The following is a 26,992-nucleotide window of genomic DNA, read 5'->3' as shown; positions in this document are numbered from 1 at the left end:
GTGAGAGGGGATTACACAGGACTCAGGCCCTGGGTGTTCAGTGGAACAAGGGTACTTCCCCCATCCTTCATAAGAGGATAATAGTCATAGTCATACTTTATTGATCCCGGGGGAAATTGGTTTTCGTTACAGTTGCACCATAAATAATTAAATAGTAATAAAACCCATAAATAGTTAAATGGTAATATTTAAATTATGCCAGGAAATAAGTCCAGGACCAGCCTACTGGCTCAGGGTGTCTGACCCTCCAAGGGAGGAGTTGTAAAGTTTGATGGCCACAGGCCACATGATTTCTTATGACGCTCTGTGTTGCATCTCGGTAGAATGAGTCTCTGGCTGAATGTACTCCTGTGCCCACCCAGTACATTATGTAGTGGATGGGAGACATTGTCCAAGATGGCATGCAACTTAGACAGCATCCTCTTTTCAGACACCACCGTCAGAGAGTCTGAAAGGGGGCGTACAGAGCTTCAGTGGGTCCTCAGCATGTTCAGCTACACCCTGGAATGTGCCAATTGGCTGCATTCACTCGTGGGTAGGACCTTACACTGGAGGACCAACAGGTTACAAGAGACAAAAATGAGTCTTGCACTGAGCCTTCCAGCAGCACTTGGCGTATCCAGGGAACATTCTCTAGACCACAGAGTCCTCTGTTATTCAGGATGAACGTTGTCAAGGTCCCTTACATCCTTTCCAATACCTTCTTGGCAAGCACCCAAAGAGGTGGCTGATTGTTTCAACCTTATCACAGCCAACTTGAAGGCACCGCACTGTGGGAGTGAGACTCTGACCACGTGGGAAGGATCTGATGGGGAGAGACTGCTCTCAAGCCATGTGAGATCTTGGACCTTGGTTGAGAGTTCTGATGAAGAGGCATTCTGCTGAGTAACTTTGATGGCCTGTTTGGAGGGTCAGCCATTGTTTGCTTCCTCAGGGACCCGCAGGCACTCTGTATTGACCACTGCCTGGTAGACTTCTCCAAGGTGCTCTTCTGTAGAAATTTCCTCAGAGGAGCAGGTGTTGCTGCAAGGTCCTACTGTCTGGAACATTGAGTGGCAAGAAGACCACATCCAACCTTTGCAACACTAGGGACAGGTTGAACCTCAGCATGCTGTGACACTTGGTCTGTTTCTGCTTGGGCTCTATACACCTGCTGAAGCAGCCATATTAAATGGTGGCCATCAGATTGCGGGTGACAATGTGCACACTTCTCCTTTTTCCTTGGGACATTACTCTCCTGGGACTCACCACATTTTCTTTGGGCGTCCACATGAACCCAGGGATGGCTTCAGTGGTGCAGGATGTGAGATTAGGCACATATAGCAAGACTGAGGAACTCACAGGCCCAGCGGCATCTGGGCTGAATTCCTCCTGCATTTTGCATGTGTTTATCCAGATTTCCAGCATCTGCAGTGAGCCATGTATCAGCAACACCGAGAACTGCTTGCACCCGATCACCAAGTGCTTCCCACGCCCTGGCCTCCCCCAACCTGAGTCTCCAGGACCATCAGGGAGTCGCTGATGGTAAAGGAGACAGAGGACTGGTCAGACCAATAACAAAAGGGGCTCATGGACTCATTGGCCCCCTCCCCATTAAAGGCCCTACCCATGATTGAAGATGGGTCATTAGCTAGCCAGCATGTGATGACTGTGTCACACTTCATGTGAATTAATTATAGACGCCTAGGCCAGCTCAGTCCGCCGACGGATACCAAACAATCTGTGTCTGGTAAAGTGTCTTTAAAGTGGCAAAGCTATTCACTTAGTGTGAATTTAGCTTTGGCGTCAATTGCTAGCTCACTTTATGACTTACAGGAATCTTTTATGAAATAAGCAATTCAAGGTTCAAAGTTCAAAGTAAATTTATTATCAAAGTACATATATGTCATCATATACTACCCTGAGATTTGTTTTCTTGCGGGCGTTCGGTGTCAATGAAAAACTACACACTGCAGAGACAGACAAACAACCAGGTAAGTGTCATTGCTATTGCTAAGTTGAAGGGCTTGGGAAGCTGAGAAGTCTGAAGGAACAGACGGACTACACCCCTGAGTTCTGCAAGAGATAGCTGAAGAGATTGTGGAGGCATTGGTAATGATTTTCAAGAATCACTAGATTCTGGAATGGTTCCTGAGGACTGGAAAATTGCAAATGTCACTTCACTTTTTAAAAAGGGAAGGAGGCAGAAGAACAGAAATTGTAAGTCAGGTAGGCTGACTTCAGTGGTTGGAAAGGTGTTGGAATCTATTACTGAGGATAAGTTTTCATGGTACTCGGACATACATGATAAAATAGGCCAAAGTCAGCATGGTTTTCTAAAAGGGAAATTGTGCTTGTCAAAGCTGTTGGAGTTCTTTGAGGAAATAAGAGGCAGGATAGATAAAAGAGAATTGGTGGATGTTGTTTACTTGGATTTTCAGAAGGCCTTTGCAAGGCGTCACATGTGAAGCTGCTTAAAGAGGCCATGGTACTGCAAGATCGGTTCTAGCATGCATAGAAGATTGGCTGATTGGCAAGAGGAAAAGAGTGGGAATAAAAGGGAATAAAGGGAGCCTGTTCTGGTTGGCTGCTGGTGACGAAAGGTGTGCCACAGGGGTCTGTGTTGGGACAGATTCTCTATACACTATATGTCAGTGATTTAGGTGAATGAATTGATGGCTTTGTGGCCAGCTTTGCACATGATGTGAAGATAGGTGGAAGGGCAGGTAGTTTTGAAGAAGGAGGATGTCTGTACAAGGATTTAGACAGACTGGGAGAATGGACAATGAAGTGGCAGGTGGAATATAGTGTAGGGAAGTGCATGTTCATGTGCTTTGGCAGAAGGAATTAAAGTGTGGACTTTTTTTCTAAATGAGGAGAAAGTGCAAAATTCAGTGCAAAGATATTTGGAGACCCATTGTAGGTTGAGTCGATGGCAAGGAAGGCAAATGGAATGTTAGCATTCGTTTTGAGAGGCCTAGAATACAAAATCAAGGTTGTAATGCTGAGTCATTGGTTAGCCCACACTTTGAGTATTCTGGGCAGTTTTATCTAAGAAGAGATGTGCTGGCATTGGAGAGTGTCCAGAGGAGGCTCACGGGAATAATCACAGGTATGAAAGGGTTAACATATGAGGAGCGCTTGATGGCTCTGGGGCTGTACTCACTGGAGTTTAGAAAAATGAGAGCGCTCCTCCCAGCCGGATTCTCCCTATGTGCCCGGAGAATCACTCTCACCGCGAGTTGCCCACGGGATCACTGTAGTGGGGAAAGGATGGTCACTCAGCTCTTTGCAGAGTGTGGGTCTGTGAAGGAGGTGAGGAGAAAGACGCCAGCAGCTGCATCACAGTTCATCTTGGGACGCTCTGACCTATGGGCTGTTCCCAGGGACAATCACGGACACGAGCATCAAGGGCTACCGGCAGATCATCAGCTCGATGAAAGACGCCCCTTTGGTCTGCCCGAAGGCCGTTGTCCTGTGTTACGTACCCCGTAACTGGGTTGCCAAACCAGCAGAAATGGATCACTCAGTTGGAGTCTGGATTACTAGAACTAAGAAAGTTTTATTAAAGAAACAAGCAACACAGTAATCGAAAGGATAATAAATGCAACAGTTCAGCGATGATAAACACACATGTGCACAGAATTAAGATAACAGGATCAATCAAGCTCTATCGTTGTCTAGAGGTAAATGACCAATTTCAAAGTGACACAAAGTCCAGTTCAATTTAGTTCAGTTCACAGTAATCGTTGCCATGGCGATGGACAACGTGGGAGGAGGGAGAGAGAGAATGAGAACGACTGATCATTCAGACACGGCTTCACTCACAGACCGGCGAGATGGCTCACAAGCAGCTTTTGGGCGGGTCCTTTGTGATGTCACCTGAGGTCACCGACTGTGACCCCTCCTCCAGATGCGGTCGATCCTCTGCAGTGAACCCGGCACCCAAGCGAGGGTGGACACACACCGGGTTCCCGCTGATCGTACCTTTCCATCCTGTGCGTTTGTGGCCCGGTACTTCCCACCGACTCGTGAGAGGTGCATCGCTTCCAGGGTCTCGTTACCTCGAGTGTCGTGTGTGTTGCCTTAGCGAACCTGTCCCTTTTTATCCCCCTGCTGGGGTATCGCCTGTCCATCACTTCAAACAGTTCAGGGTTCAAAGGGGGAGCCGCTCTAGACAGCTCTCTCTCCCGTCCCTTCATTACACATCTCCAGATCGCCTGTCCATCACTTCAACCAGTTCAGGGTTCAAAGGGGGAGCCGCTCTTGACAATACCCAGACTGACGGCTCCTTCATTAACATCTCCAAATGCTGCTTCATTGTGTGCCTTATTTCTCCCTCCCCTGAGGACAGGTGGCAGACCAACTGCTGATGCCACTGATGCTAGCCCAGGCCAGCAAACATCTTAATTTATGTGTATTCTCGTCACACCTGCTAGCACATTGAGATGTCCGTTGACTGTCACACTCCAGGCTGCAGGAGGACAAACTGAAAGTGGCACTGAAACAGCCATTGCAAGGTCTTGGTGGGGAAGGACCACAGTGTCGGGTTCTTCTGCTACTGGAGACCGAGGGGTTGGGTGAGGAAGCTCCTTAATTATCGTGGTAGTTAACCACCCAAGGGAGCCACACGCATAGCAATGGTCCGATTTGTGTGTATGTAATACTGAAAACACTGACTATGAATGTAAGATTGGAAAGGTATTTCATGGTTTAGACCATAAAGATCATAAAGTAAAGGAGCAGAATTAGTCAATCGAGTCTGCTCCGCATTTCATCATGGCTGATCGATTTTCCCTCTCAGCCCCAGTCTTCTGCCTTCCTCCCGTATCCCTTCATTCCCTGATCAATCCAGAATACAGGTTTACTCCTGCAAATATATTTTTTAGTATGAATAAAATTTATTTTGGTTAAAAATTCAGCCAGTGCAAAGGCTGTGTGGGGTAGGGCCAGCTCCCTAGGGTCCAGCCTCCTCTGGATATGGAAGGGCTTGGTCCTGCGGAACTACCCTCTCACAGTTCTTTGCGTTAGAGTTGTTTAAAGGGGAAACTGGCGCATTGTAAATAAATTATATTGGTTACAATTGGCATAATGAATGTATTGATTTGATATGATGAGCTTGAGGGGATTTGGTTTAGTCACCAAAGACTCTAGCAAATTTCTACAGATGGACTGTGGACATTATCCTCACTGGTAGCATCACCTTCTGGTATGTCAGATCCAATGTGCAGGATCACCAAAACCAGCAGAGATTCGTAGCCTCATCCAGCTCCATCATGGACACAAGCCTTCCCACCACTCAAGAAGTTGGCATCATCATCATGAACTATCCATTGTAGTTCATGATAGATATCCAAATATCCAACTATGGAGAGGTAATGTTGCAGCTATATAGGACCCCGGTCAGACCCCACTTGGAGAACTGTGCTCAGTTCTGTTCGCCTCACTACAGGAAGGATGTGGAAACCATAGAAAGGGTGCAGAGGAGATTTACAAGGATGTTGCCTGGATTGGGGAGCATGCCTTATGAGAATAGGTTGAGTGAACTCGGCCTTTTCTCCTTGGGGCGACGGAGGATGAGAGGTGAACTGATAGAGGTGTAAAAGATGATGAGAGGCAATGATCATGTGGATAGTCAGAGGCTTTTTCCCAGGGCTGAAATGGCTGCCACAAGAGGGCACAGTTTTAAGGTGCTTGGAAGTAGGTACAGAGGAGATGTCAGGGGTAAGTTTTTTACTCAGAGAATGGTGACTGCGTGGAATGGGCTGCTGGCAACGGTGGTAGAGACGGATACGACGGGGTCTTTTAAGAGACTTTTGGATAGGTACATGGAGCTTAGAAAAATAGAGGGCTATGGTTAACCCTGGTAATTTTTAAGGAAGGGACATGTTCGACACAACTTTGTGGGCCGAAGGGCCTGTGTTGTGCTGTAGGTTTTCTATGTTTCTATGTTTCTATCCAGAACATGCCCTTTTCTCATTACTACCATCAGGGAGGAGGTACAGGAGCATGAAGACCCAAACACAGTGTTTTAGGAACAGCTTCTTCCCCTCTGCCTTCCGATTTCTGAACGGACAATGAACACTACCTCCCTATTTTGATCTCTGTATGCACAGTTGTGTTTTTCCAAAATGTTTCTCATTGTAATTAATAGTACTTTTTATGTATTTCACTGCACTGCTGCCACTAAGCAACAAACCCATGACAAACATGAGCAATTCTGCGGGTGCTGTCCAAAGCAACACATACAAAATGCTGGAGGAACTCAACAGCTCAGGCAGCATCTATGGAGGGGAATAAACAGTTGACATTTCAGTCTGAGGCCCTTCTTCAGGACTGGAAAGGCAGGGGGAAAATGCCAGAATAAAAAGTTAGGGGGAGGGGAAGGAGAGGGGTAAAGCCCGGTCTGTGGCAAAAGTGAAGGGTTGGAGAGGAAGGGATCTGATAGGAGAGGAGAGTGGACCATGGGAGAAAGGGTAGGAGGATGAGATTAGCAGGTGAGAAGAGGTAAGAGGCCAGAGTGGGGAATAGAAAAAGAATGGAGGGGGAGGGTATTTTCTTTACCTGAAGGAGAAATCGATATTCATGCCATCAGGTTAGTGGGTACTGCCTCTGATTCTGATGAATGCAAAGCAAGTCGTACTAATTGTATTGAATCAGTGTCAGGATCAGGTTAATTATCACTGATATATGTTATGAAATTCGTTGTGTAGCAGCAGTAAAGTACAACATGTAGAAAATTACTATAAGTTATAATAAAGAACTATAAAAAATAAATAAAAATGTGGTGCAAGATGGTGAGATAGTGAGAACTGGATTTCCTGGATTGACGTTTTTATGAATAAAGCTTATCTTTGAAACCAAAAAGGATGTATGACCCTAATATTTCACGCCCTGCCAGTCAAATGTAACCCAACCCATCCAGCGGAAAGCTGACTGAATCAGGTACAAGGCCAGATTTACATTTGAGTTTGCACAAAAGATTCTGCAGATGCTGGAAATCCAGAGCAATGCACACAAATTGCAGGAGGAATTCAGCAGGTTCCAGGACCATCTTTTGAGAGGAATAAAGTAATGAAGGGTTCCTAATGAAGGGTCTTGGCCTGAAACGTCGACGGTTTATTCATTTCCCTAGATGATGCTGACCTGCTGAGTTCCTCCAGCATTTTGTGTGAGTTGCATTTGACTTTACTCCTGGTTGAGCTTAACCTGGGGTAATACTGTGTTGGGCTGCAGTACTGGTGCTTCCCCGGTACCGTGGCTCTGTCCTCAGCCTGCCCTAACCACAGAGGTTAGAGCTGTGCTTCACGACTCTACGATCCCCTGCTCGAGTCATACCTCGGGTGCTGCTCGTGTCAAGTCTGAATGCTGTGCCTCTGACCAAAGACATACGGGTTGGATAACTGGCTACTGCTAATCACCCCTTATGTAGGAAGGTGGTAAAATAATTAAAGTTGATGGGAAAGTGAGCTGAGGTTAAGTTGCAGAGGAAGAGAACCAAGGAGGGAGAATGGGGGCATTGGCATGAGTCAAATGAGATTTGTGTCATAATAAGTGTCAAAGGTCTTATTGTGTTCTTGATTTGTAAGGGTGTCAAAGGTTACAGGGAGAAGGCAGGAGAAAGGGGTTGAATGGGAAAATAAATCAGTCACGATAGAATGGTGGAGCAACTCGATGGACCAAAGGTCCTAATTCTGTTCTTATGTCTTATGGTCAACCCCAGATAACCAATCTCACTTTTTAGCTACAATTGTTTAGTCCTGGCAATATCCTTGTATATCTCCCCTGCACCTTCTCCAGTGCAAGCCCATCTTTCCAATAAGCAGAGTTGTATGTCGTACTCACTGCTGGAATAAAGCATATTTCCTCAACATGACACATGAATATACTAAAGATATATATATTTTTTAACTCAAGGTTATAGGGAGAGACTGTAGGACAAAAGAAGTGCATAACTATTGTCCGTTTGTGAAGCATTTGCTAAAGGCCTGTACTTTTAAACTTGGAGCAGGGTTGCCTTGGGTTACTGGATGTTGCCTTGTTGTGTGCAATCCACACTGTTGGACTTTTTTGTTTTCCTTTTCTTCTTCTTCCTCCTCTCTTGATTGGAGCTTGCAGAACCATCCTCTCTGACCTTTGGAAGTAGAGAGAGAGAGAGCAATGTCAATGATAGGTGACTTCATGGAGAATTTGATTTGTTCAGATACATGGTGGAGTTCAAATTAAATCAAAATGTTTCTCTCAGGTATGAATCCAGAAGGTATGATCTGGAAATCAAACACTTTCCACTAGCCTCAAAGACAGCTTCTATTCTGCTGTTTTAGACTTTTAAATAGACCTCCACATGGAACATAGAACAACACTCCGCCCTTTGGCCCACAATCTTGTGCTGGCCCTTTAATCTGAACTTCTCTCTTACATAGCCCTCCATTTTTCTATTGATCATGTGCCTATCTAAATTTCTTAAATGCCATTAATGTATCTGTTGTAGCCATCACCCCTGGCCAGGCATTCGATGCACTAACCACTCACTGTGTAAAAAAATACTATACTTATACTCCTCTATACTTTCCACCACTCACCTTAAACTCCTGCCTCTAGCTTTTATCCATTTCCCCCCTGGGAACAAGTCACTGGCGATCCACTCGATCTATGGCTCTTATCATCTTGTACACTCCTATCAAAACACTTCTCCTCCTCTAAGTTCAAAGTACATTTTATTATCAGAGTACATATATATCACCAACCTTGTGATTCATTTTCCTGCAGGCATACTCAGCAAATCTATAGAATAGTAACTATAACAGGATCAATGAAAGATCAAGTACAGTATAGAAGACAACAAATTGTGCAAATGCAAATATAAGTAAATAGCAATAAATAATGAGAACATGAAATGACAGGATAAAGAGTCCTAAAAGTGAGATAATTGGTAGTGGGAACATCTCAATGGTTGGAGAAGTGTAGTTATCCCCTTTTGTTTAAGAGCCCGATGGTTGAAGGGTAGTAACTGTTCTTCAGCCTGCCGGTGTAAGTCCTGAGGCTCCTGAACGTTCCACCTGATGGCAGCAGTGAGAGAAGAGCATGGGCTGGGTGCTGAGGATCTTTGTTGTTCCAATGAGAAAATGCCCCTAATGTATCTGCCACTGCCACTAAACGCGGCGGGACATTCTACACAACTACCACTCTCCCTGACAATCGGCTTAAAATTCTGCCCCCTCACATTAGCCATTTCCACCCTGGGGAAAAGTTTCTGGCTGTCCACTCGATCAGAATCAGGTTTATCACCACCGGCATGTGATTTGAAATTTGTTAACTTAGCAGCTGCAGTTCAATGCAATACATAATCAAGCAGAGAAGAAAAATGTAAAAAAATAATGAATTAATAAGTAAATTAATTACAGTATATGTATATTGAATAGATTAAGATAATGTGCGAAAAAACAGAAATACTATATATTAAAAAAGTGAGGTAGTGTCCAGGAGTTCAATATCCATTTAGGAATCGGATGGCAGAGGGGAAGAAGCTGTTCCTGAATCGCTGAGTTTGCGCCTTCAGGCTTCTGTACTTCCTACCTGATGGTAACAGTAAGAAAAGGACAATGCCCTGGGTGCTGGATCTATGCCTTTATCATCTTATACAACTCTATCAAGTCACCTCTCATCTTTCTTCCCTCCAAAGAGAAAAGCTCTAGTTTCCTCCACCTATTCTCATGAGACATGCTCTCTGATCCTGGCAGCATCCTGGTAAATCTCCAGTGCACCCTCTTTAAAGCTTCCACACCCTTCCTATAGTAAGCTGAACAGAGATGACCACAATATTCCAAGTGTAGTCTAACCAAGGTTTTACTGGACTGCAAAATTACCTCTCGGCATTGAACTCCCTCTCCTGACTAATGAAGGCCTATACACCACACACCACATTGATCACCCTATCAACTTGCATGGGAACTTTGAAGTATCTGTGAAAATGGCCCCATATGCTAAGGATGAATTCCTGATCTCCCAATCTACCTCACTGCATTTTAAATTAGAACTCTACCACTGCCTCTGCAGTATTATAAAACTATGTATTAGCTCCTTATAGTTTTTTTTTAGCATTTGAGGAAAGAGAAACAGAATAAAGGGTGTAAAGGTAGGAAGCTAGAAGGGCTAAAGTGTGTGTACTTCAATGCAAGAAGCATCAGGAACAAAGGAGATGAACTGAGAGCTTGGATACATACATGGAATTATGATGTAGTGGCCATTACAGAGACTTGGCTGGCACCAGGGCAGGAATGGATTCTCAGTATTCCTGGATTTCAGTGCTTTAAAAGGGATAGAGAGGGGGGAAAAAGGGGAGGAGGGGTGGCATTACTGGTCAGGGATACTATTACAGCTACAGAAAGGGTGGGTAATGTAGCAGGATCCTCTTTTGAGTCAGTATGGGTGGAAGTCAGGAACAGGAACGGAGCAGTTACTCTATTGGGGGTATTCTATTGGCCCCCTGGTAGCAGCAGAGATACCGAGGAGCAGATTGGGAGGCAGATTTTGGAAAGGTGCAAAAATAACAGGGTTGTTATCATGGGTAACTTTAACTTCCCTAATATTGATTAGCACCTGATTAGTTCCAATGGTTTAGATGAGGCAGAGTTTGTTAAGTGTGTCCAGGATGGATTCCTGTCCAACACAGTATGTTGACAGGCCGACTAGGGGGAATGCCATACCTGATCGAGTATTAGGTAACGAACCGGGTCAATTCACTGATCTCTCAGTGGGTGAGCATCTGGGGGACAGTGACCACTGCTCCCTGGCCTTTAACATTATCATGGAAAAGGATAGAATCAGAGAGGACAGGAAAACTTTTAATTGGGGAGGGGCAAATTATGAGGCTATCAGGCTAGTACTTGCAGGTGCGAATTGGGATGACGTTTTTGCAGGGAAATGTACTATGGACATGTGGTCGATGTTTAGAGATCTCTTGCGGGATGTTAGGGATAAATTTGTCCCGGTGAGGAAGATAAAAAATGGTAGGGTGAAGGAACCATGGGTGACAAGTGAGGTGGAAAATCTAGTCAGGAGGAAGAAGGCAGCATACATGAGGTTTAGGAAGCAAGGATCAGATGGGTCTATTGAGGAATATAGGGAAGCAAGAAAGGAGCTTAAGAAAGGGCTGAGAAGAGCAAGAAGGGGGCATGAGAAGGCCTTGGCGAGTAGGGTAAAAGAAAACCCCAAGGCATTCTTCAATTATGTGAAGAACAAAAGAATGACAGGAGTGAAGGTAGGACCGATTAGAGATAAAGGTGGGAAGATGTGCCTGGAGGCTGTGGAAGTGAGCGAGGTCCTTAATGAATACTTCTCTTCGGTATTCACCAATGATAGGAAACTTGATGATGGTGAGGACAATATGAGGGAGGTTGATGTTCCGGAGCATGTTGATATTAAGGGAGAGGAGGTGTTGGAGTTATTAAAATACATTTGAACGGATAAGTCCCCGGGGCCTGTCGGAATATTCCCCAGGTTGCTCCACGAGGCGAGGGAAGAGATTGCTGAGCCTCTGGCTAGGATTTGTATGTCCTCGTTGTCTACAGGAATGGTATCGGCAGATTGGAGGGAGGCAAATGTTGTCCCCTTGTTCAAAAAAGGTAGTAGGGATATTTTGGGTAATTATAGACCAGTGAGTCTTACGTCTGTGGTGGGAAAGCTGTTGGAAAAGATTCTTAGAGATAGGACCTATGGGCATTTAGAGAATCGTGGTCTGATCAGGGACAGTCAGCATGGATTAGTGAAGGGCAGATCATGTCTAACAAGCCTGATAGAGTTCTTTGAGGAGGTGACCAGGCATATAGATGAGGATAGTGCAGTGGGTGTGATCTATATGGATTTTAGTAAGGCATTTGACAAGGTTCCACATGATAGGCTTATTCAGAAAGACAGAAGGCATGGGATCCAGGGATGTTTGGCCAGTTGGATTCAGAATTGGTTTGCCTGCAGAAGGCAGAGGGTCTGGTAGAGGGAGTACAGTTGGATTAGAGGGTTGTGACTAGTGGTGTCCCACAAGGATCAGTTCTGGGACCTCTACTTTTCTTGATTTTTATTAACGACCTGGATGTGGGGGTAGAAGGGTGGGTTGGCTAGTTTGCAGATGACACAAAGGTTGGTGGTGTTGTAGATAGTGTAGAGGATTGTTGAAGGTTGCAGAGAAACATTGATAGGTTGCAGAAGTGGGCTAAGAAATGGCAGATGGAGTTCAACCCTGAGAAGTGTGAAGTGGTACACTTTGGAAGGACAAACTCCAAGGCAGAATACAAAGTAAATGGCAGGATACTTGGTAGTGTGGAGGAGCAGAGGGATCTCGGGTTACATGTCCACAGATCCCTGAAAGTTGCCTCACAGGTGGATAGGGTAGTTAAGAAAGTTTTTTTGGGGTGTTAGCTTTCGTAAGTCGAGGGATAGATTTTAAGAGTCGTGAGGTAATGATGCAGCTCTATAAAACAATGGTTAGGCCACACTTGGAGTACTGTGTCCATTTCTGGTTGCCTCACTATAGGAAGGATGTGGAAGCATTGGAAAGGGTACAGAACAGATTTTCAAGGATGCTGCCTGGTTTAGAGTGTATGGATTATGGTCAGAGTTTGAGAGAGCTAGGGCTTTATTCTTTGGAGAGAAGGAGGATGAGAAGAGACATGATAGAGGTGTACAAGATATTAAGAGGAATAGATAGAGTGGATAGCCAGCGCCTCTTCCCCAGGGCACCACTGCTCAATACAAGGGGACACGGCTTTAAGGTAAGGGGTGGGAATTTCAAGGGGGATATTAGAGGAAGGTTTTTTACTCAGAGAGTAGTTGGTGCGTGGAATACACTGCCTGAGTCAGTGGTGGAGGCAGATACATTAGTGAAATTTAAGAGGCTACTGGACAGGTATACGGAGGAATTTAAGGTAGGGTGTTATATGGGAGGCAGGGTTTGAGGGTCGGCATAACATTGTGGGCCGAAGGGCCTGTACTGTGCTGTACTATTCTATGTTCTATGTTCATGTCGCACCAGACAGTCAGCCATTCTCGTCTGGCGCGTGATGTCATGATTGGTCTCCTCTCAGATTAACCGGGTCACGATACGAATATTTCTGACTCGACCCTTGTTTTTTACGAGGCCGAGTGGCTAGCTCGATGCTCAAGCCGGCACGGATGGAAAGCGTGCTTGGGGGGTGGCCCGACTTGGATTGGAACTCGGGAGCCTTCGCTCTGGAGTCCGGCCCTGATACCACTACGCCACCAGCCAGCCCTTATAGTTATTTACCGAGTAATTTATCTGCCATGTTCTTTTGATTGACTCTAAATAAACAATATCAGTGCAGACACCTAGTGCAGATAATGGACGGCCTTCAACCAATGCTTTCAATGATTGCATCTTCCAAATCTTTAATTTCATTGCAACATTCAAGATGATTGCCATTACCTTCAAATTGCTAACTCGTTGAAGTCGTGAAATTGTTTCATTTTCACTCTTGGTTGTTTCTGGCATCTCCAAGCCTGAATGCTTGAAACCACAGTGAACAAAATAGTTCTGAATTGTCTTACCGTTTCTTTCTCCCCAACAATCTGTGACAAAAATCACTGCTTTTTGAATACAAACACACACAAATGACGCTATTTAAAAATTGATTGTTCTGTGCACTGTATAGTGTCTATTGGCCACGCAAATGCACAGAACCGATGTTAGTTAGAAATTGTTTGGCAACAGTCTCCTGCCTCAATTAAGCAGCATACTGTCCCAAATAAGTGAAGGGATTCCTGGCTATTTTCTTGATTTAGTTTTTGGTTTGTAAGAGTTGTTTCAGATAAATGGCTACCCAATAACGAGAATCCACTGTATTTATTATGTGAGGTTCCTTAAGGTTATAATAGCAGGGAGTGGTAGTGCGGATAATCTTCCAATACCTGTTAAATGCTTCCAATATTGTATGTCTCAAATAGCCTCTTGCGGTTTAAGATGACACTGGTGCAGTACAGCGACGTCTTGCTGGCAGCAAACCAAACTACTAATTGCTTCATTAATCACAGTTTTTCTTAAAAATGAATTGAATTGAATTGACTTTATTGAATATTCACTGCAGTCAACAGCCTGTCACTTCCCTTTCAGAGATGAATTTTTAACTACCTGCACAGCCTGTCACTTCCCTTTCAGAGATGAACTTTTAAACTACCTGCACAGCCTGGCATTTTTGCGTCTTGACCTGAAGTCTTGAAGGAGCAGGATGGTTGCGGTGTGGCATGTGCCGGCCGAATCAAAGAAGCGAGGGGGAGTCGACTACGTGGACACCAGCTTGCTCTTCATATCATGCTGGCCTGGCTTGTGTGTCATGTAGGTGGATGGGATACAACATCCAATGAAGTTCCTCAATTGTACTGTTGCTGAACCCGCATGAGTGAAGGGGATTGATGGAGGTAGGGCCATATATCATTAGTGTAAGATTATTGCATGCTACAATTGGCTTAAGTGATCGTAGATTAGTCTTTTCTTATAATCTTATGTTCCACATTGGAGATTTTAATCTTTTACACTGTAGGTATAGGCTGAGACTTGATTTTCATTTAGGCAGGGGGCAAGATATTTGAGACAGAGCATGAGATTACATCAGGGATTAGAGAGTTAAATGTCACCTAAACCTGACAAAGGTTTGCAGATGGTGAAGCAGCATCAGCATCGGACTCCAAGGCAAATGGTTCTGAGTTCAAATCTGGCCAGCTCCTTGCACACTTTCCATCAGTGATGGGAAGAGCATTAAGCTAGCAACTTGGCCTCGTAATACAACAATCAAACGCTAAGGAGACAGCAAAAAATGCCGTCCAATGTGCCACAAGGCATGAAAAAGGAACACCGAAACTGACAACGGGTTGATTCACTTAATGCAAAAAATTTTGGGCTGGTGTAGGGGGATGGGAGGGGAGGGGTTGTGTGAGAGGGAGTGTTTGATTGAGGGGAGAAAATCCTGAAGGGTTATTGAGAAAAAAGTAAGTGATACTTTCCATTGACAGAAAAAGCCATTACTACGGAGTGAAAATTTTGGAGGCAAAATAGGGAAACAGTTTTATAGATTGATAAAGCCTTACAGCATGCAATCGGGGCATTCAGCTCAACTCATTCATGCCCACTGTGTTACCCAGTGAGCTACTCACAACTGTCTGCATTTTGCCCATAGATGTAGAAACTTCCACTATTCATCTTCTTATCTAGATAACTTTTAAATGTCAACTTGCCCACCTCAACCATTGTTTCTGGTGGCTCATTCCAAATACCCACTACCCTTTGTGTAAAGAGGTGGCTCCTGATGGTGCTTTCAGATATTTTATCGCTGCTCTTAACCCTACGCCCTCATTTTAGCACCTTTTCTCTGAGAAAATTTATCTCAAGGTGGTTTGTGATAACATACATACTTCGATAATAATTGAACTTTGAACTTCAAGACATGTGTCAGTGACAATAAACCTGATTCCAATTCTGATCATCAAAGCTCAAAGTAAATTTATTATCAATGTTTTACCATATTCAACCCTGAGATTCAATTACCAGCAAATATTGTTGGAGGAAGTCAGCTAATTTTAAAACACGGCTGTGTCCTGTGTTTGATAATTTACTCACATTTTACAAATATAATACCACAGAATAATTTGACACTCTGCTTGTCAAAATCACCACCTTGGGTCTGAGGCCCATAAAGTGTGCATTCATCCCGGCTATGGCCCTCATGATCCTATATACTGTCACCTCTATCAGGTCACCCCTCAATCTCTTACATTCCAGGAAATAAATTCCTAGTCTACGCAGACTCTTGCAACTCACCCCAAGTCCAGGCAGTGTCCTGGTAGGTCTTTTCAGCACTCTTTCTAGTTTAACAACATCCTTCGTGACCAACACTATACATTTGCTTATGAATGCATATTATAATCTGCTGTGTAACACACAAATCGTTGCAGGAACTCAGCTGGTCAGGTAGCATCTGTGGAGGGGTCAGCTGGTCAGGTAGCACTCAGGTTGGAGGAACAACACCTTATATTCCGTCTGGGTAGCCTCCAACCTGATGGCATGAACATTGACTTCTCTAACTTCCGCTAATGCCCCACTTCCCCCTCGTATCCCATCCGTTATTTATTTATATACACACATTCTTTCTCTCACTCTCCTTTTTCTCCGTCTGTCCCTCTGACTATACCCCTTGCCCATCCTCTGGGTTTTCTCCCCCCACCCCCTTTTCTTTCTCCCTAAGCCTTCTGTCCCATGATCATCTCATATCCCTTTTGCCAATCAACTGTCTAGCTCTTGGCTCCATCCCTCCCCCTCCTGTCTTCTCCTATCATTTTGGATCTCCCCCTCCCCCTCCCACTTTCAAATCTCTAACTAGCTCTTCTTTCAGTTAGTCCTGATGAAGGGTCTCGACCCGAAACGTCAACTGTACCTCTTCCTAGAGATGCTGCCTGGCCTGCTGCGTTCACCAGTAACTTTGATGTGTGTTGGGGAATAAACAGATGACGTTTCAGGCTGAGACCCTTCATCAGAGCCTGATTGAGTGCTGACAAAGTATTATTTTTATTGTCTTCTTTTCACTTTGGTTGCTTGCCAGTCTTTGGCTGTTTGTGTAGTTTTGTTTGTAAATTCTACTGTGATTATTTTTTTCTTGTAAATGCCTACAAGAAAATGTATCTCAAGGTGGTATATATAACATGGGGTATATGTATTGAACATTGAACCCATGAACATTACCTCACTACGTTTTTATTTCTATTTTCTTGAACTGCTTATTGAATTTAACTATATAGTTACTGTAATTCATTTTTTTTCTCTATTATCATGTATTGCTGCCACAAAGTTAGATAGATAGACAGGTAGATACTTTATTGATCCCAAAGGAAATTACAGTGTCGCTGTAGCATTACAAGTACACAGGATCAGTGCTGGGTCCATTGTTATTTGTCATTTATATCAATGATCTGGATGATAATGTGGTAAATTGGATCAGCAAATTTGCTGATGATACAAAGACTGGAGGTGTAGTGGACAGTGAGGAAGGTTTTCAGAGCCTGCAGAGGGACTTGGACCAGCTGGAAAAATGGGCTGAAAAATAGCAGATGGAGTTTAATACAGACAAGTGTGAGGTATTGCATGTTGGAAGGACAAACCAAGGTAGAACATACAGGGTTAATGGTAAGGCACTGAGGAGTGCAGTAGAACAGAGGGATCTGGGAATACAGATACAAAATTCCCTAAAAGTGGCATCACAGGTAGATAGGGTCGTAAAGAGAGCTTTTGGTACATTGGCCTTTATTAATCAAAGTATTGAGTATAAGAGCTGGAATGTTATGATGAGGTTGTATAAGGCATTGGTGAGGCCGAATCTGGAGTAGTGTGTTCAGTTTTGGTCACCAAATTACAGGAATGATATTAGTAGGGTTGAAAGAGTGCAGAGAAGATTTACAAGGATGTTGCCGGGACTTGAGAAACTCAGTTACAGAGAAAGGTTGAATAGGTTAGGACTTTATTCCCTGGAGCGCAGAAGAATGAGGGGAGATTTGATAGAGGTATATAAAATTATGATGGGTATAGATAGAGTGAATGCAAGCAGGCTTTTTCCACTGAGGCAAGGGGAGAAAAAACCCAGAGGACATGGGTTTAGGGTGAGGGGGGAAAAGTTTAAAGGGAACATTAACATAGAAAAATAGGTGCAGGAGTAGGCCATTCGGCCCTTTGAGCCTGCCCCACCATTTATTAGGATCATGGCTTATCATCCAACTCAGAACCCCTCCCCAGCCTTCCCTCCATACTCCCTGATCCCCGTAGCCACAAGGGCCATATCTAACTCCCTCTTAAATATAGCCAATGAACTGGCCTCAACTGTTTCCTGTGGCAGAGAATTCCACAGATTCACCACTCTCTGTGTGAAGAAGTTTTTCCTAATCTCGGTCCTAAAAGGCTTCCCCTTTATCCTCAAACTGTGACCCCTTGTTCTGGACTTCCCCAACATTGGGAACAATCTTCCTGCATCTAGACTGTCCAATCTCTTTAGGATTTTATACGTTTCAATCAGATCCCCCCTCAATCTTCTAAATTCCAACGAGTACAAGCCCAGTTCATCCAGTCTTTCTTCATATGAAAGTCCTGCCATCCCAGGAATCAATCTGGTGAACCTTCTTTGTACTCCCTCTATGGCAAGGATGTCTTTCCTCAGATTAGGGGACCAAAACTGCACACAATACTCCAGGTGTGGTCTCACCAAGGCCTTGTACAACTGCAGTAGTACCTCCCTGCTCCTGTACTCGAATCCTCTCGCTATAAATGCCAGCATACCATTCGCCTTTTTCACCGCCTGCTGTACCTGCATGCCCACTTTCAATGACTGGTGTATAACGACACCCAGGTCTCGTTGCACCTCCCCTTTTCCAAATCGGCCACCATTCAGATAATAATCTGTTTTCCTATTTTTGCTACCAAAGTGGATAACTTAACATTTATCCACATTAAATTGCATCTGCCATGAATTTGCCCACTCACCCAACCTATCCAAGTCACTCTGCATCCTCTTAGCATCCTCCTCACAGCTAACACTGCCACCCAGCTTCGTGTCATCCGCAAACTTGGAGATGCTGCATTTAATCCAAGTCATTAATATATATTGTAAACAACTGGGGTCCCAGCACTGAGCCTTGCGGTACCCCACTAGTCACCGCCTGCCATTCTGAAAAGGTCCCGTTTATTCCCACTCTTTGCTTCCTGTCTGCTAACCAATTCTCCATCCACATCAATACCTTACCCCCAATACTGTGTGCTTTAAGTTTGCACACTAATCTCCCGTGTGGGACCTTGTCAAAAGCCTTTTGAAAATCCAAATATACCACATCCACTGGTTCTCCCCTATCCACTCTACTAGTTACATCCTCAAAAAATTCTATGAGATTCGTCAGACATGATTTTCCTTTCACAAATCCATGCTGACTTTGTCCGATGATTTCACCACTTTCCAAATGTGCTGTTATCACATCTTTGATAACTGACTCCAGCAGTTTCCCCACCACCGACGTTAGGCTAACCGGTCTATAATTCCCCAGTTTCTCTCTCCTTCCTTTTTTAAAAAGTGGGGTTACATTAGCCACCCTCCAATCCTCAGGAACTAGTCCAGAATCTAACGAGTTTTGAAAAATTATCACTAATGCATCCACTATTTCTTGGGCTACTTCCTTAAGCACTCCAGAATGCAGACCATCTGGCCCTGGGGATTTATCTGCCTTCAATCCCTTCAATTTACCTAATGCCACTTCCCTACTAACATGTATTTCGCTCAGTTCCTCCATCTCACTGGACCCTCTGTCCCCTACTATTTCTGGAAGATTATTTATGTCCTCCTTAGTGAAGACAGACCCAAAGTAATTATTCAATTGGTCTGCCGTGTCCTTGCTCCCCATAATCAATTCACCTGTTTCTGTCTGTAGGGGACCTACATTTGTCTTTACCAGTCTTTTCCTTTTTACATATCTATAAAAGCTTTTACAGTCAGTTTTTATGTTCCCTGCCAGTTTTCTCTCATAATCTTTTTTCCCCTTCCTAATTAAGCCCTTTGTCCTCCTCTGCTGAACTCTGAATTTCTCCCAGTCCTCAGGTGAGCCACTTTCTCTGGCTAATTTGTATGCTTCTTCTTTGGAAGAATTAGTTGGGCTTCTTCACACAGAGAGTGGTGGGAGTATGGAATGGGCTGCCAGACGAGATGGTAAATGCGGGTTCTTTTTTAACATTTAAGAATAAATTGGACAGATACATGGATGGGAGGTGTATGGAGGGATATGGTCCGTGTGCAGATCAGTGGGACTAGGCAGAAAATGGTTCGGCACAGCCAAGAAGGGCCAAAAGGCCTGTTTCTGTGCTGTAGTTTCTATGGTTTCTATTAGAAGAGAAGTAGAAAGAATAAAACACAAATAACCACAACCAGTCTAACAGGAGGGGTCATCACTTCCCTGACTACTGTATAGGTTGACTCATTATAGAGCATAATGGCTCAGGGTAAGAATGACCTCATATAGCGCTCTTCGGAGCAGAGCAGTTGTCTTAGTCTATCACTTAAAGTGGAAGGGCCAAAAGGCCTGTTTCTGTGCTGTAGTTTCTATGGTTTCTATTAGAAGAGAAGTAGAAAGAATAAAACACAAATAACCACAACCAGTCTAACAGGAGGGGTCATCACTTCCCTGACTACTGTATAGGTTGACTCATTATAGAGCATAATGGCTCAGGGTAAGAATGACCTCATATAGCGCTCTTCGGAGCAGAGCAGTTGTCTTAGTCTATCACTTAAAGTGCTCCTCTGTTCAGCCAAGGTGGCATGCTGATGGTGAGAATTACCAGGATTTTCTGCAGGAAAATTTCACCGCATATGCCAGTGTTATTAAACCTGATTCTGGTTCTGTGCTTTGATAATAAACTTTACGTTGACTTTGACATGGATGCACAAGGAATGCAGGTTTGTGGATCATGAGTAGGCAGAAAGGATTGGTTTAAGTTTGCATTATTATTAGAATAAAATTACTTTGAACTCTGAACTTCAAACTTCAAGACATATGTCGGTGATAACAAACTTGATTACCAGAGGATACCATTACCAGCAAATATTGTTGGAGGAAATGAGCTAAATTAAAAGCACAGCTGTGTCTTGTGTTTGATAATTTACTCACATTCTACAAAATATGATACAACAATATCGAAGACTGTTTTGCTCTACAAAATCACCACCTTGACACTGAGACCATTATAGGCCATGGGTTTATAAACTTATTCAAACATACGATCATAGAAAAAGGCTATTCAGCCCATTGTGGCCATTCTATCTCTCTGCATAGAGAAAGAATGATCAGTAGGTACACCATTACTATGGTGAGTAATGTCATTACAACAGAGTTATTTTCTTCAAAACCCTAAGTTAATTGAGATTAAACTAATCTAATTTACTTTTCAATATTTCTCTGGGCAAAATAAATATATGTTTGGATTGTAATAACATACTTCAGTTGCTTGGACCTGACTATCTTGATATTGGTCCTTAATTTCTTATAGCAATTAAAATAGGTTTAATGGGGGACACAAGAGACGGCAGCTGTTGGAATCAGGAGCTACAAGCAATCAGCTGGAGGAACTGGTTGAGCAGCATCTGTGGGGAGTGGGGAGGGGAAATAAGTTATAATCATAGAGTGATAACCTCACAGAAGTAGGCCCTTCAGCCCAACTCAACCATGCTGACCAAAATGCCCACCTCAGCTTGTCCCCATTTGCCCTTGTCCAGCCCACATCTTTCTTAACTTTTCCTAACCACAAACCAGTCCAAGTGTGTTTTAAATGTTGCATTTATACCTGCCTCTACCACTTCCTGTTGGCAGCTTGTTCCATATACATCTCTTCCATGATGTTGTCCGTTTTAAATCTTTCCACTCTGACCTTACAGGTATGCCCTCTAGTTTTCAAAGTTCAAAGTAAATTTATTATCCAAGTACATGTATGTCATCATACACAACCCTGATGTTCTTTCTCCTGTGGGAAACCACAGAAAATACAAAGGAACACAATAGAATCAATGATTGCACCCAACAACACAGATAAACAATGAAAAAAACAACAAACTGTGCAAACACAAAATGAAAGAGAATAAAAAGTGTAATGATAATAATGATTCATAAACAAGCAATAACTATTGAGAATATGAGATGAAGAGACCTTGAAAGTGAGTCCATAGGTTGTGGGAACAGATGGGCCGAGTGAAACTGAGTGAAGTTATTCCCTTTTGCAAGAACCTGATGGCTGAGGAGTAATAACTGTTCCACTGCTTTTGATTCCACATTCTCTGTGTAAAAGACTGTTTGCATTTATGCTGTCTATACCACCCATCATTTTGCACATCTTGTCATTGCTGACTTACTGGAGTCTGAAATCTCACACTCTTTCGTCAATCGAACTTTATTTAATTGTACAGGAATAAGCAGATGATGGTTCGGGCCAAGACCCCTCTCAGCCCGGAACGTTGACTGTTTATTCCTTTTCATGGCTGCTGAGTTCTACCAACACTCTTTGTGTGTGTTACTCTGGATTTCCAGCATCCTCAGAATCTCTTGTATAATATTCATGTGCCCAAATAAACCAGACTGGCCTTTGTCACCAGCTGTTCTTGTTTGAACTAAGAAGTGCTATTTTCATACAGAAATTAACTTGTTGGATACAGATATTGATCCAATTGAAACTGTGCTCTACTGAATCCCATCATTTGCATATTTAAGTACCAATCATAATACATATTTCAGATGTTATTAACCAATTATATCATTTAAAGGCCAATAATACTTAAGAATTAATAAATAAATGTGCAAAATAACTGTCCAGTAGTTAGTGTGTCCTTTATTTACTTGTTTCCATTGGTTGCATCTTTATCTTGCTCTGTGACCTTGGTTCCCAGGCTTAAACAGAAGGGCTGTACAAAGGAAAATTGGGCTTTCAAGGACAGTGTTCAGGCTGAGTGACTGCTCCATGTCTGCACACTGCCCCTGCCTCTTGTCTTACTGAAAAGGGATGCGCTCTGTTCTGTTAGCCCACCATTTTAACCCTTTCCATACCGCAACGTCCACACCCTCTGACTCCTTCGTTCCGAGGAATAAGGATCCGGCCTGGCCCCCACCTCTCCCTATATCTCGGGTGCCTGAGTCACGGCAACAGTCTCGTAGGTCTTTGCATTCTTTCCAACATTGTTTCGGGTCAAAACACATCCGCTTGTCTGTTGCTCCAACGTCAGGTGAAACTTTGTTTAGGTCAGAATCACTTGCTTGGCTGGGATATTAAGCAATGACCTTGAGTAATGGGCACTAGCAGCTTTGGTGGAAACATTTTGTGGTCAAACCATCATTGTTTCACAGAGCACACTGGTTCAGTCTGCACAAAATTGCAATGAGCAGAAACTATTATGAAATATTTTTACCACATCCTGCCCTACTTTATATACAAGTTAACGTCACTTTTCAATCTTGTCAGATTCAGTAAAGTTCACCTTCCCTTCGGGCGAGGGAAGGGCAGCTGGCCATTAAGAAGCAGCGACTTCAAGCGCAGCTCCACTTGTCACATGTACATCGAAACTTTGAAACATACGGTGAAATCAAGTCAGCGTAGGTTGTGCTGTGGGCAGACGACAAGTGTCGCCACGGTTCCAGCGCCTACATCTCACTAACCCGAACCCATATGTCTTTAGAACGTGGGAGGGAACTGGAGCACCCTGACCAAACTCATGCAGTCGCAAAGAGAATGTACGAACTCTTTATGGACAGTGACAGGAGTCGAACCTCACCAGGCACCCCCCCGCCACCCCAGTCTTACAGCTGCTGTTGTAAAGTGTTGCAGACAGGGTAAATAGAGGGGTACAGATAGCGAAAATGCAAGCAGGCTTTTTCCACTGAGGTTGGGTGGGACTACAACTAAATATCACTGATTAAGGGAGAAAGGTGAAAAGTTTAAGGGGAACATGAGGGGCAACCTCTTCAGAGGGTCATGAGAGGGTGGAACGAGCTGCCAGTGCCAGTGGTGCACATGAGCTCAATTTCAACGTTTAACAGAAGTTTGGATAGGTACACGGACGCGAGGGGTATGGAAGGCTATGGTCCCAGTACAGGTTGATGGTACTAGGCAGTTTAAATGGTTCAGCACCGATTGGATGGGCTGAAGGGCATTTTTCTGTGCGGTAGCACTCTATGACTCTAACCACTGCGCTACCATGGCGCCCACACTAAAATATAACAGGAGGAAGACATTTTCTCACTCACACTTATTCCAGTATTCAATTAGGTCATGGCTGATTTTTTACCTCAATGCCAACTTCCTTTTCTAAACTATAACGCCACACCCCGCCCCCCCTGGTAGAGCAACCATCTTGCAGTATCTGCAATCTGGGTTCAATCCTGACCACAGTGCTATGGGTGTGGACCTTATCTCTTAAACATAAAACATAGAAATTTACAGCACATTACAGGCCCTTCGGCCCACAATGTTGTGCCGACCATATAACCTACTCTAGAGACTGCCGAGAATTTCCCTATGGCATAGCACTCCATTTTACCATGTAAGAGGCTCTTCAAAGAGCCGATTGTATCCTCTTCTCCTGAGACCACGTGGCTTTGCGGATGCTCCGTTCCCCGCCCACCCCACACTGAGTTGCCCAAGTGTGACCGAATCTCTTGTTGCGGAGAACGCTGCAGAAGTTAAATGCGGGACTGAGCAACACGCACCAGATGCCGGGAGAACTCGGCGGGTCAGGCAGCATCTATGGAGAGGAATAAACGGACGACGTTTTGGGCTGCGACCCTTCGTCAGGACTGGAAAGGAAGGGGGAAGAAGGTGGAAGTAGAGAGAAGGTCTCAGCATAAGTGGTTATTCTCCTCCAGAGATGCTGCCTGACTTGCTGCATTTCCCCAGCATTTTATGTGTGTAGTTGTGACTATAACCCCCGGTTTTAGACACTCCAGGTGGGAGAAACATTACACTACAGACGTGACAAAACATTACACTACACGCATGGGAAACATTACACTACGGGCGTGGGAAACATTACCCTACAGGCGTGACAAAATATTACACTATGGGCGTGGGAAACTACACTACAGGCGTGGGAAATATCACACTACAGGTGTGAGAAACATTACAGATGTAAGGTGTGAGAAACCTTACATTACAGGTGTGAGAAATGTTCGAGACACAAGAGGCAGCAGGTGCTTGAGTCTGGATCAGCACATCATTTGTCGTGGAACTCAGGGGGGAAATGCGCAGTACGTTAGTGTAACGCTATTGCAGTGCTGGTAACCCAGGTTCAATTCCCGCCATTGTATGTAAGGAGTTTGTACGTTCTCCTCATGACCGTGTGGGTTTCCTCCAGTGCTCTGCTTTCCTCCCAGAATCCAAAGACGTGTAGGTTAGTGTTAGTGAGTTGTGGGCCCACATTTATCGACTTCCTCAAGCACATCCTCGGGCTGTGTTGCTTGTTGGTACAAAATGATGCACTTCACTTGATGTTTCAATGTTCTCATGTCAAGTAAAGCTAACTTTAATCTTTAATCAACTTCACGCCCACCTTCTCAAGCCAAGCTGGAGTGTGGCACACTTCAATTAGATTCCCCCTCATTCTCCTATATTCAAATGTATGTAGACCCCAAATAAATAGGAAGTGTTGAAAGTATAGGGGTTATACTGCTGTGTGTACTAGTTTTGATTCCAGAACGATATAATTTGACCTTCACTTGGAGTACAGCCCTAGTTTCTGTCCTGCTGCAGATCTTTGTCTTAAACTTCGACAGTTCTTCCCCTCCCCCCGCTCTTGATCTGCTGAATTCCTCCAGCAGATTGTCCATTCGTCCAGGTTCCAGTACCTGCAGACTCCTGTGTCCCCTCTGCCCTAGTCTGCTCAATTATACCTTACATAATAAACCTGTTATTGGAGGGATCAGGGAGCCATAGGTCATACAGGATGGAAACATGCCCTCTGGCCCCTCTCACCCATGCCAACTGAGTTATCCAGAGTTAGTCCCATCTGCCCGCACTTGACCCATAGCCTCTAAACCCTTTCTACCTATCTAATTATCTAGATGACTTTGAAATGTTGCTAATGCCCGGTTGGCATGGTAACATAATGACCAGGGCACGAGTGACCAGGGTTAATTTTTGTTGCTGTCCGTAGGTAGCCTGCAAGATCTCTCCGTGACTGTGGGGGTTTCCTCTGAGTTAAGATTAGGAAGTTGTGGGCATGCTGTGTTGTCACTGGTAGCGAGGCACCACTTGTGGGCTAACCCCAGCACATCCCCACACTGTGCTGGTCGTTGATGCAAAGGACGCTTTCCACTGAGCGTTTTGATGCACACATGACAACTAAAGCTAATCATTTATCATTAACGTGCCTGCATCAACCACTATTTCTGCCATCTCATTCCATATACACACCACCCTTTGAGTGAAGAAGCTGTCTCCGATGTCCCTTTTAAACCTCTTGCGTCCAATCTTAAACCTATGCCCTCCAAGTACCACTTCTCTGGGGCTGCTGAAAGCAAACCCCAGAGCCAAACGGACCACAAACTGGCCATTAAACAACTTAGCACAACTTACTAACCCCAAACGGTATGTCTTTGGAATGAGGGACATTTGTTTTTCAAAGTTCAAAGTAAATTTATTATCAAAGTACACATACAACCCTGAGGTTTGTTCTCTTGCGAACATACTCAGTAAATCCAAGTGTCGTCATAGAATCAATGAAAGACCGCACCCAACAGGACAGACAAAAAAAAGTACAAAAGACAACAAATTGTGCACATATAAAAGGAAAAGAGTGAAATAATTATAATAATAAATAAATAAGCAATAAATATTGAGGACATGAGATGAAGAGCCCTTGAAATGGTGTTCTTAGGTTGTGGAAGCAGTTCAGCGATGCGGTGCGTGAAGTTGAGTGAACTTATCCCCACTGGCTCAAGGGCCTGATGGTTGAGGGGTAATAACTGTTCCTGAACCTGGAGGTGTGGGTCCTGAGGCTTCTGTACCTTCTTCCTGATGGCAGCAGTGAGAAGAGAGAGGGCATGACCTGGGTGGTGGGGCCCCTGATGATGAATGCTGCTTTTCCGCGGCAACGCTCCGTGGAATTGTGCTCAGTGTTGAGGAGGGTTTTACCCATGATTTTGTCCAGTCAGTATACACTACTTTTTGCAAGATTTTCCATTCAAGGGCATTGGTGTTTCCATACCAGGCCATGATATAACCAGTCAATACACTCTTCTCCTCTCAAAGTTTTAGATGTCATGTTGAATCTTCAAAAACTTCTAAGAAAGTAGAGGTGCTGCCGATATCTATACTAATCCAACTTCTCTGCTTTGGGTCCATAGCCTTCTATGCAATGGCTATGCAAGTGCCTATCTAGATATATTCCAACAATATACATCAAGTACAGGGGGGCATCCAACAAGCTATGTCCCTGGCTGTAAAATACACTCA

General features: G+C 44.1%; 1 protein-coding gene across 3 annotated transcripts in view; it reads right to left on the bottom strand.

Moving 5' to 3' along the window:
- Window positions 1–1,952: 1,952 nt before the first annotated feature.
- Window positions 1,953–26,992, bottom strand: part of LOC134346628 (uncharacterized) — a 50,726-nt gene continuing 25,686 nt past the window's right edge. For all 3 annotated transcript variants that reach the window (XM_063048083.1, XM_063048084.1, XM_063048085.1), the window contains exon 7: window positions 1,953–8,113. In XM_063048083.1, the coding sequence (XP_062904153.1) occupies window positions 8,003–8,113 (111 nt within the window). In that variant the 3' untranslated portion in view covers window positions 1,953–8,002. The remainder of the gene's footprint in view (window positions 8,114–26,992) is intronic.

This window comes from Mobula hypostoma, chromosome 5 (genome assembly GCF_963921235.1).
Source record: "Mobula hypostoma chromosome 5, sMobHyp1.1, whole genome shotgun sequence".
In the NCBI taxonomy this organism is placed as follows: Eukaryota; Metazoa; Chordata; class Chondrichthyes; order Myliobatiformes; family Myliobatidae; genus Mobula; species Mobula hypostoma.
Note: the sequence above shows the minus strand (reverse complement) of the source record. Positions and strands in the feature narration are given on the sequence as shown.